Source organism: Cynoglossus semilaevis, chromosome 13 (assembly GCF_000523025.1).
Source record: "Cynoglossus semilaevis isolate Cse_v1.0 chromosome 13, Cse_v1.0, whole genome shotgun sequence".
In the NCBI taxonomy this organism is placed as follows: domain Eukaryota; kingdom Metazoa; phylum Chordata; class Actinopteri; order Pleuronectiformes; family Cynoglossidae; genus Cynoglossus; species Cynoglossus semilaevis.
In genome coordinates, this window is record NC_024319.1 from 20,534,014 (window position 1) to 20,545,777 (window position 11,764).

An 11,764-nucleotide genomic window follows, 5' to 3' on the forward strand; every position below is an offset into this window, starting at 1 on the left:
AGGGAGGGAGGAAGGGAGGGAGGGATGATGGCGTCTCAAAAGCCTTGATTCCACCGCTGCTCTGCTGACAGACCCGCTCTAATAGTACAGGTGGTGGAGGGGGTTGAGGAGAGGGAATGTTAGAGCGGGTGAGGAGGAGCAGGACGAGGGGGGAGGAAGGGCGATGGGAACATGACGAAACGGCTTTTTGTGGAGGACGGACGCACAAACTAGACTGAGAGGGAAACAAGAGAAAGAGAGAGAGGGGGAGAGCGAGAGAGAGAGAGAGAGAGAGAGAGAGAGACGCACGGACAGTCAGTTGCCTCTCCACTTCTTTCCTCCCTCCTTCTGCTCTGTGGCTGATGCCTTGACTGACACAAGCACAGGCACAGACTCAAACATGCATGCACCTCATTCACTTTTTGCAAACGCACAGCCTGCGCATCTGTAATTGGCCAGCCGAGATCCAGCAGCAGATGAGGAGTCCGCTGCACGTCCAGCCTGACGAGGAATCACTGTGACCCAGGCTGAAAGGAGTTCCAACCTGACAGGTGAGGTGAGATGAGGTATGGACTCGTCACTGTATATTTATGCCTAATTTTTCCCTCCTTTTCCATTGGTCCACACATGGCACACAAACAGACAGAAGGCACAAGGTGTTGTTTTGATGTATGGTTCCATTCACTGTAACAACTAAGGTGCTCAAACATACGGAGGTGGTGACGGTGATGCACATGTCCCCCCCTTTTTTTTGAGCATCTAATTAAGTTTTTAGAATGAGAGGAGGGAGCAGAGACCAGAGAGGGAGAGAGGGAGCGGGAGGAAGAGAAGGAAAGTACACACGCACATGTGTGATCTTTTATTTCTGCTCAAATCAAACTGTATTGCAGCAGTCGTCATGCAGCGCCCGCCGCACACAGCCTTTTTCATGTGTGCAATCATCATTTGTCTTGCTCTCTGGTTGTGTACTCACTCTCATCTCCCTCTGTGGTGAAAACAGGCTGTCGCTGTATTGCTTTGGTCTAAAAGGAGAAGGAGGAGGGAGGAAAAGACAATTTAACCCCTTTGCAGCGTCTGTCTTGGAGCCAGCCTCCAACATAAACCCTCTTCGTCAGCAACGGCAGCAAAGTATTCATCGAATAAATCTGATTTCCATTTCACACCAGCGCCGCTGTCTCTCTCCCCCCTCTCTCTCTCTCTCTCCTCAGGATGGGGGGAGTAAGTGAAGGAGATGATGTGTTGACTAGATGGAGTGATGGGCTACTGTATCTCGGCAATGTGAAAAGAGTAAGTGCCCGTGGTGGAGTGTGTGAATGTGGAAAGTGTCAGAAGATACTTTCATTTAGAGTTTTTTTTTTTTTAAAGGTTTTCAACGATCTCTCTGGCTCTTTCTCTCTCTCCACTTCTCTCTGTCTCAGGTTGACGGTGTTAAGCGGTGTTGTCTAGTGAGATTTGAGGACAACTCAGAGTTCTGGGTACTGAGGAAAGACATCCACGCGTGTGAGTAGAGGACTTTTTATTAGGAAAGACATCCACGCGTGTGAGTAGAAGACTTTTTATTGTTCCTGAGTTCCTGTGATGCTGCAGTGGGTCACGGTCTCTGAGTGCGAGTATCAAATTTCAATAGAAAAAAGTTGAGTTTTTATAATAAGATGTCTGTAAACAACAATTGGGCAAGAAAATAAGTTCTGCAAATATTTTATGAATGTTTAATAGTAGATGTTAGCGACCATTGACTGTAAGCTAATTTCTATTTTAGTTAACTTACTATTTCTACACTGGTGACGTACTTTTAAACATTAGCCAAATATTAGCTTTTTTTGGGGTAATTTGATCGACTTATGTTTTGATCGTCTCTCCTGCGTTGAATCAAACATATGCTTCATGTGAGATAAATGTTAAGGTGCTGAATGAGTGCTTGGGAAGCCTGGCTTAATACTTTCCACCCATATTATAGTACATTTTTATTACACTCATAAGTCTTAAATATAGACTTTTATCTTCGCCGGTGAAAGAATAACGGAAGTTAGAAAAGTATATAACACCTACATCTAAAGTTAGCATGATGCTCCTCCACTGACAGGTCCATGATCAGATATAATTGCTACATTAGAGCGTATTTATGAATTCATTAGACTAATGAGTGCTCGGGGTAATGGCGCCCCCTCTCTTCACCTCAGATGAAGGGGGGGGGGGGGGGGGGGGGGGGGGTTGGACTCTTGTTAGGACTGTGCTGAGTATCTGCCCGTCAAACCAAGTGAAGTCTAAAAGGCTGCAAGAGACTCTGAAATCAATGAGGTGGCAAGAATGTGAATCGATATACATAAATTAATCCCACTGGCTTCTCTCTCTCTCTCTCTCTCTCCTTCCTTTCTCTCACATTTATTTCTTCCCCTCCCTTTTTTTTTCTTTTTCCTCCATTTCCCCGTGTTTGTCTTAGTTGCTACTGGGGTGGAAGAAGTTTGCTGTGTCTGTGACGCTCCTCCTCTTAAAGAACCGCTCATAAATTGTCTTAAATGTCGCCACGGTAAGAAAGCACGCCTCATCATACGCTGTCAGGAGGTGGTTTTCTCCACCGCTTCCTGAACTGACCTTGAAGATGTGACAAAGCATGGTAAATAAGTGTTGCTCTTAAGAAAAACACACACACACACACAGAGAAAGAAAATCCACACATCATAAGTGATAGAGTGGAGTTGGTGCACCTGAGTCCTGACTGGAATGGAAATTAACACGATGCTGAACTGGCTCAAAATGTAGCCTTATCATACAACAGGAATGAGCTTCCGGAAGCTTTTAGCTAAGCATGCAGCTTCATATTTAAATATCAAGCTGCAATTGGTCAAAAAAGTCCAATAATTTGAAAGTTTTACTTAAATGAAATCTTAGTCCCGAGCAAACTGATTATATGAATTTATGTCAAGTTTAATTTGTTTAGCTCGATTTTAGCTCAATTACATAAACACATTTAGCCTTGATGGACTTTACAGCACCTCTGGACAGACACATGGGGGCTGGGCAAGCAAATAATATTAAATAAAAATCACATTTATGTATAACAGAATATAAATAGTGGGGATTGCTGAAAGTTATTTAAGTCTCAGATTTTGATTTTGATTTTTTTAAGTTGCTTTAATATTGGGGACCACGTGATATTATGGCTAAAATTGTCACAATTTTGGAATCCAGTCATGGCCCAGTCTGGACGGTTCAGCGTGCCAGATTTGGCCTGCAGGCCTCCAGTTAATAATCACAGCTTATATCCACAGTGTAGTGAGTTTTATACTAAAACTATACAAGAGAGATACGGAGAGGAATGTGTTTTAAAACCAAAATATATCATCATGTTTTTTTCAGCCTAAGTTAAATCAGGGAATAATTCTCCAAAACGAATTCTTCATAGTCTCAGCTACAGTGAAGATAAGTGTTACTGATGTGGACACAACAACAAGCTCTCTAAAGGGTTTTGTAGTTAACTAAACCTTTTGCATTTTTTCACTAATATTGAGTGAAGTGAAGAGTTTTTTTTCTTCCAGATGTTTGGAACAACCTCCATTGGTCAAGAAAAACATTAATTTAATGAGTATTTCTTTCCTGTTCACTCATGTGATATTTTGTTAATCAGAAAACAATGGCTGCATCATATTCATTGTTATTTATTCTATTCTACCTCTTCCCAGTTGGCAGGACAAAAAACAGTCAGACACTGAGACATGGTTTTTCCTCTGCCTTTATTTACACTCTGGCAGTTCTGTCAGGTAAACAGGAATTTAAAGCTTGGACTCTTTTTGCTCCTTCTCTTTTTCCATCACAGGTTATCATCCAGAGTGCCACACGCCGGCCATTGAAACAGAAGCTGACGGCGATTCGTGGATATGTCGGCAATGTGTCTTTGCTGTTGCCACCAAGGTCAGACCACAAATCTCTGCATCTCATGCTCAGCAGTGGAAAGGAAAAAACATTTACAATGAAATATTGGAAAAACCCAGTCAAATATAACAAGCTTACATCACTGTGTACTGAGGGTGACCAGGTCTGTCAGCACCAACTTCAGTGTGGATGTTATGCCCAAGTAATTACAGTAATACTTTCAGATACGAGCATAGTCCGGTCCAGGACTCGAGGTGCTCGTATCTCGAATCATTTGTTTCCATAAGAAATAAAAAAATGAATCCGTTCCGGCACTCTGAAAAACTCAGAGACATATACACACACAAATTATATACAGTATAAGGATTCCTATGATATGAAATAAGATGTGGTTTTAATTTTGAGTTACCTTACCTTCGAGACAGACGATACAGTAGCAGCTAATGGCGGCATTGTATTATTGAATTAGCAGTGGATCATTATTAGTCTTATAAAAGAATGATGGACCTGAGCGGAACACATTTAAAGTCAATTGATCACATGTGCTAAGATGAGAAACCGCTCTCTTCATCATCACTCTGTCATCTCCGCATCTCATTGTCCCGGAATATTCTGCAAGAATCTTGACGAATGACAGACAAATGGAATGTGATCTGTCTACATTGCTTTACCGATGACACAGTGATTTACAAGGTCAACAACAACTAATCATTTCTGTTCTCCAACTGTGTTCACAGAGGGGCGGGGCCCTCAAACGGGGACGGTTTGCCAGGCTCATGCAGTATATGAAACTCAGACTACCTTACCAGCTGACCTCTCTGGACTGGGACTCACAGCATCTGACCAATCAGCAGCAGTGTTACTGCTACTGTGCTGGACCTGGGGAGTAAGTGAACAGACCATGTTGGTGTGTATTCGTGTGTGTGTGTGAGTGGGAGGGAATGAGAGAGGGAGAGAGGAGTATGGTTGAACATGGCCAACATGTCCTCTATCTCCCTCTGATGTGTCATCTTGTGGATTATTTCCTAATCCCGTGCAGCGACGTGGATGCGATGTGTCAAACAGCATGAGAAGGATTTGTCAGAGTTTGTTTTGTTTTTGAAACGTAGACTGACGTGTGACTGATCTCTGCTGGATTATTCTCAAACTGTCAGCCATTCAATTTTAATACTAAAGTATTTGCTGAAGGTTTTAACTTGGCGTCCTTTAAATATACACAACATCTTTCACTGTGACAGACTGAAACCTAAGGCCAGGCTGAAATTTGCATTTCACTATAAATAAAAGGTTCTCAGTTCACATTTGCGTGTCCAGCAGCTTTATCAGATGGTAGAAAGAACAAGTGCTCAATTTGTGCATTTGATTTGATCGAATATAACAATACCAGTATCAGTATCAAGCTCGATACTTCATATAAATGTAACTGTTCTCACTACAACCAGTTGTGGAACTGTCCACTAGTGTTACTTTATCAAAGTATCTCAACAGTGTCAGCAGTTTGGAGGTACAGTAGTTCAACATCAGGACTGGAGTGGGAGCCGAGGTCTGCTGTAAGATTAGTTCTATTACCGTACAGACAACTGAACAGAACAGTTGAAGACTTAGAGAGTAAACCAATGTTCCTTCTCAGTTAAGGACATGGAATATAACCATCAATAACTGAGTAACTGGAAGCTGGTGATAGTAATGGTGCAAAAACTCCAGTTTCTGTTTAACAAGTTGTTAATTTATTTTTTTACATCTGACAGTGTCTCCTTTCATATCATGTTTACTGAAACCCAACATAAAAAGTACAATGTAATACTGACTGAAGAAATGTCTTTTAGAACTATGTCTAACTCATTATCTTTAGCTTCCTAGTTTGCTTGGCAACCATTGACCTAATAATTTAATTTAAATGTATATTTCATATAACCAATATGAGCTAATCAGATAACAACAACAACAATAATAATAGCAATTATATTAATATAATATTCATATTTTATTCGAATTAATGTATTATTATTATTTTATTATTATTATTATATCATTTTTGATGTATTGTTCACTCTATTACCTAGAATTTATGTATTTAGTTACCAACTTTCGGCTAGTATGTGCATTTGTTTCCCTAGGTTTTTAGCACATTTCTTGCTAATCTTCTTCTGCATCTTAGACAACATCCCGTCGCTGTAAGACTAAAAAGCACCATTGATTATCCTGCGTAAGCAAACTTACCTTAACAATAACACCAACTCTTTTAGTTCAACAAAAACAACATTTCTGGATATCATTCATTTGATCAGACAACAACAACTTCCTGGTTACACAAACAGTCCAAGGCAGCAGCAGTCGCCATCCTCAGACATACATAAATGCAGACGTCTCAGGTGACATGCTGTATGTTAGCAGTAAAAGTTCAATTATTCAGTCGTGTTCTTAAAGCATCTCGGTGTCTTCTCTTTGACCGACAGGTGGAACCTGAAGATGCTGCAGTGCAAAAGCTGTTGCCAGTGGTTCCACGAGGCCTGCACTCAGTGTCTGACCAAGCCGCTGCTGTACGGAGACAGGTGCGTTACTGAGCATCCCACGGTCTGATTAGCTGCTAGCTATCCTGTTAACTCTGATTAGGGTAATTAATTAACTAGGGTGAAATTGAATGTGCTCAAGAGTGTGTGTGTTCAGAGTAAGCCTTATGACATCACCAGCAGCTCCTCTTCTACCACAGCAGTTAGGATAGCATGGGATATGATGCTTTCTTTACCTGTAGAAAAAAGACCAAGCTGTTTCACTACATATCCTCATTAATCTGCATTAAAACAAATTTCGCACAGGAACTAGTTGGCGAGCACTACGGACAGTTACGTTGTCATGTAGCGCTATAGGCCGAAGACAGCTTTGTTTACATTCACAGGTTGTACGCCATATGTTTGATTGTGCTATATTCGCTTTCTTTTATTTGTGTTGTTTTTTTGGGAACTTTTTGCCCTTCGTTATGGCTCTCAGGCGTAAGTCAGACTCCTCTGATGTTTTGATGTCCTCGACCAGGGGTGTCAAACTCATTTTGGTTCACGGGCTGCATAAAACCTAATCAGATGTGAAGTGGGCTGGACCAGTACAATCTTAACCTAATTAACTATAAATGACAAGATGTCAATGTTTGTGCCTTTGTTTTCATGCAAATAAGCACAAGTATATTAGATGTTTAATATTATTATTTACATTTAATGAAATATAATTTTACAAAAAACATCCTTTTTTTATTTTCAAAATCATCGAGCAGGTCGGATTGAACACAGTAGTGGGCCAGTTTTGGCCCGCAGGCCGTATGTTTGACACCCCTGTCCTAGATTATGATGTCACCACTGTGTTAGAGGAAGTGAGTGACACAGGTACTGCTGTACAGTAAATTGTGGAAATTAAGGAATGGAATTCTGATGTAAGTTGAGGACCCCCATTATTCATATCCAGAAAAAAAATACACACACACAGTATAAATGCAATTTATACTTTAACTACCACCTCCTGGCCAAATTTTAAATTGCAAATCTGATGAGTATTTTGTAACTTAATTGTTAAAATTTTGAGAAAAACATCTTTGTTTTCCCATCTCCATCTAGACGTCCAAAATCTTACTTTACCACAGCCGTAAAGACTGTGTCTCAGGGAGACTGTGAGTCCAGGAGTCACTACATCTGTTAACGGTTTTGACAGAGGAAAAAGAGAAGTGTGAGATCACAGTTGGAATAGCAAACATGTGCGTCCGTCTGTGCTTTATCTCTCTGCCCGTGACCTTCCAGAGGAAGCGTATGGATGTAGAAGGACAGATGCACACCGGGCTGTTGTTGTTGTTGTGGAAAGAGAAAAAGAGCGATGTGTGAGCTTCAGGGTCAGTCGGCACAGAATATATTATTACGGTGGAACAGCTGGACACACCTGTCCAATTTTGTTCCAGTTCCGGTTGATTCATTTCAGTTAAATATAAAGAGACAAAACACAAAGACTGTCGACGTTTCCAGAAAGTGAAGTACCTTGAAAGACTCTGTGGAAGGTAAAAATTATTTTCATTCTACAGATTTGATATTAAAGGAATGTGGTGGAATAGAGTCTGTCAAAAAGAATAATAATAATAATACAAAGGTAATGTTTCGGCTCTTTAAGAAACAGAATATTTCCTCTTTTTCTTATCTGCTGTGTTTTGTATTTTAAGGTTTTATCAGTTCCGGTGTTCAGTATGTACCAAGGGACCAGAGACTGTCCAGAGATTACCCATAACCTGGTCAGTTACACCTGCACCAATAGAAACGTTTGACTCTTTTGTGACTGTGACAAACCTAATTGATCCTTTTTAGCTCTGTGTAAATTCTTTATAGAATAGGACCAAAGTAAATGGCATGATACTCCATATATGTATTTGTGAGAACTACAGTCTTGTTACGTTTTCACTGTTTAATAATGACCTGTTTAATATTCTCATGTATCTCCATACAGGGTGGACTTGGCTCATTTAGTTCTCTACCATCTCTCTCTGTGCTGCAAGAGGAAGTACTTTGATTTTGACCATGAAATCCTGTCCTTCACCAACGAGAACTGGGACTCTCTGCTTTTAGGAGCGGTATTTGTCTTTCCTCATCTGAGCTCAATGATGAAATGATGTGCAATCCTTCCATTCATCGTGCCTTTGAGACACAAAGCCCATTAACCCCTGTTTAAGTTACGTTTCCGTGTCGGGTAAAAGAATGACCTCCAAATACGAAGTAAAGTCACTGCACGCAGTTAAAGGCACACAGCTTTTTTTTTTTATCATTTGCAGTACCCGGTTTTAGTTTATCTGTTTACCTAGTACTATTTTGTATTTCAATATTGAAACAAACACACAATTGACACAAACTGTGGTCAATTTCTGATTATCTCTAAATTAATTCTAGTAACATCTTAGTAGATACGCACTTCGAATAGAAGTTTTGAAACTATTTTATATTGATCTAAAAGGAAAATCTATATTAAAAAGATTAGATTCCAGGTACATTATTACATTCTGACCAATAGCATGAAAGAGTTGTGATAAAACAGTCGTCAGGTACGAAGCCTCTCAGGTGATCCAAAATATTAAAATGCATACAAAATTATTTAGCAAATAAAGATGAATCAGATGCATTTTCTAATCTCCATCTGATTATGAACCTTCAGTACCTGTGAGTCCCTGGACACGATGACTGCTACATTCAGTTTCATAAATCTTTGGAGCAGAGTGATAAAGTTCCAAGCTGCGATAGCATCTGGTTTACTGTCAGAAGTTGTATCTCGGTGAATAAACATGGAAGAGTGAACGTGCGGCGCCTTTCCTCTTCTCTTCTCCTTTAAGCTGCTTTAAATGCATTGTTTGCTCCGTCTTCCGACAGCATGTATCTACAGCGAGTAGTTGTTGTCCATATCTACAGTACATCACTGCTGTCTGAGGCTGCAGAGGAGATGATTATATTCACTGGAGGTCCACTGTGTGATGGCTGTTCCCCGTGTAAACACTGCTTTGATTTCTTCTTCTTCTTTTCTCTGGCTGTCCTTCCAGCTCTCTGACACACCGAAGCAGGAACGCTGTCAAAATCTCCTGAACGCTCTGAACTCCCACAAGGACAGGTAAGTGATGAGAAGAATGACCTCTGACCCCACATGAGAGGACTGAAGATTAGTGCTCCATGTGAAGGAGGTGTTCAGAAAAAAAGTAATTTCTGGTACAGAAGGACACAACAGAAACAGACACTGTGAATTTAATTGTTTGGCAGAGGAAGAGGAAGAACTGCAAATATGTTTCCCAACTGAGAAGTCTAGGGATGTCCGACATTAACTTTGTGACCTTCTATGATATGTTGATATTGTCCAAACACTTGATTTCCAATTTCGATATGAACCGATTCTGATTTTAGTGGGGCAGTGGTGGAAGTTAAGTGTTGCCTGCGCACTAAGGTGCTTGTGAATTATTTTCTGCCATGCACCCCCTAGGGGACAGAAGTTTTTTTACACCTAAGATACTATTGAGCGTCTGGGAATATTAATTTATTTATCTGTCCAAAACACTGTATGAGTTTCTGGCACCAACATTCTGCATGCAATCCCTCGATTATTAAAATAGATTATTAAAATGAGCTGCATCTAGTGCCTTTCACTTTCATATACAGCCGTTTTTCCGTTTTTATTGCGTTATGGGGTTTTAATTATAGGAAGAAAAAAATGATAAAAATTCTTATTAGATATTACATAATGATGACTAATATTGGGCCAATAATATATCATTTAAAAAACAAAGACTAACTGATTCATTTCTGTTTGGTAAATCATTTGCCTTGAAAATGCATTTAGAAAACTGGTTGAAAATTGACAATGTCGACCTTGAGCCACACAAACACTGCAGTTTTTGGATTATTTGTTGTTGCCCTCTAACATCTAAACCTCTGACGTCAATATGCTCAAAACAGATGATGACTCAGCAGAAGCCAACAGTCCGATTTTTCTATTGAATTATGATTATGAATCATTTAGAGAATCATCTCTTCGCTTACAGTAAACTTACAGTTGTTACTGACGACCAAATGGCAATCAGTAATGACACACTTTAACTTGGCACTGACCTGCTGTGTACTCACTGTTTTCCCAGATTCGTCTCCGGAAAGGAGATCAAAAAGAAGAAGTGTCTGTTTGGTCTGCAGGTCCGAGCTCCACCTCCTCTAATCACTGACTCCTCCCCGCTGATCACCGAACCGCCAACCAACATCGCACATCGCAAAAGGTCAGTTCTGTCATTATGATTATAAATGTCGTAAATTTTACAAATTTTCAAAGAGATGTACACAGGTAGTATAGAATACCTGTAGTAGTATGTAAGACATTTTAATAGTGATTATTAAAGTGACAGTTGAAATAACCCGTGGATTTGCCTCCTACATCTTCAATTTTCGAACCTGTCCTGATCCTGATTTTCATTGTTCGAACACATGCACAGAAGTTACAGATATATTAGTTTAAAGAACTTTTTATGCCCTTCATTCCACCAGCGAATAACATAGATTTTCCATCTTCGTACACAAAACGATAATAACATTGACTTTTTGTTTGTTTGCGTCCAACATTATGAAACCTATTGTCCTGGCCGTTAGAAATGAAAAAACTGATTGGAAAATTGTAGGAAATATAATAAAAGTATTTTATATCCAAAACAACTGCCCTCAGGCCATAACATTAGCTGTGTACACCAGATATCCCATAATGAGTGGCATGCAATTTACTGGGAAAAAAATAGTTTTGATCCTGTAAAAGATACAAGACAAGTCATCATGATAATGGTCTATGAGTTTGCTTTTCTTTCAACGTAACGTTCCTTCATGTTTGAATTCCTGTTATATGGCTCCAGTTATAACATTACATTGAATAGGCATGTTTCCTGCTGCTTTGTTAATAGAAATATTTGAGCTCATATATTTGATTAACTTGATTTAATTTCATAGTATAATTATTTACTTATTTATGTATTTATTATATATTTTAAGTATACATTTTATTTTTGAATATTGTCCTTTGTTTATTGCAGCACAGTGTCACCCACCTGTCAGAGGAGAGTGGGGGGGGCAGAGACCCGTAAATCCAAGCGACGCATCACGGAGACACAGGTCAGTGGCTCTGTCTTCAGCTCAGAGAAAAGATCAAGTCTGCGCCACAATCCTTCTCTGATTTTCGTTTTACCCCCCCCACACACACACACTTCCACCCCTCATTAATCCTTCTCTGATTTTCGTTTTACCCCACCACCCCCCCACCCCACACTTCCACCCCTCACCCTCTTTTTTAAATGCAGTCAGGTAAACACCTCTCCCTGTGAGAGAAATAACCTGTCAGTCAGACGCTGTGAGGAGACCTCAGTGTACCTCAGTCTTGAAATGTC

The 11,764-nt window shown here is 40.0% G+C and overlaps 1 protein-coding gene across 2 annotated transcripts in view; it reads left to right on the plus strand.

The window, feature by feature from the left end:
- The first annotated feature begins 6 nt into the window (after nucleotides 1-6).
- Nucleotides 7-11,764, plus strand: part of phf1 (PHD finger protein 1) — a 15,786-nt gene continuing 4,028 nt past the window's right edge. Inside the window, exons 1-12 of one of the 2 annotated variants that reach the window (XM_017037689.2) lie at nucleotides 7-530; nucleotides 1,188-1,266; nucleotides 1,398-1,479; nucleotides 2,420-2,506; nucleotides 3,794-3,888; nucleotides 4,587-4,735; nucleotides 6,306-6,401; nucleotides 8,042-8,110; nucleotides 8,323-8,446; nucleotides 9,401-9,468; nucleotides 10,484-10,615; nucleotides 11,414-11,492. In XM_017037689.2, coding sequence (XP_016893178.1) covers nucleotides 1,189-1,266; nucleotides 1,398-1,479; nucleotides 2,420-2,506; nucleotides 3,794-3,888; nucleotides 4,587-4,735; nucleotides 6,306-6,401; nucleotides 8,042-8,110; nucleotides 8,323-8,446; nucleotides 9,401-9,468; nucleotides 10,484-10,615; nucleotides 11,414-11,492 — 1,059 coding nt within the window. In that variant the 5' untranslated portion in view covers nucleotides 7-530; nucleotide 1,188. Of the gene's footprint in view, nucleotides 531-782; nucleotides 1,108-1,187; nucleotides 1,267-1,397; nucleotides 1,480-2,419; nucleotides 2,507-3,793; nucleotides 3,889-4,586; nucleotides 4,736-6,305; nucleotides 6,402-8,041; nucleotides 8,111-8,322; nucleotides 8,447-9,400; nucleotides 9,469-10,483; nucleotides 10,616-11,413; nucleotides 11,493-11,764 lie in introns of those variants that run through there. The other variant, XM_025061912.1, reaches the window with a different exon arrangement.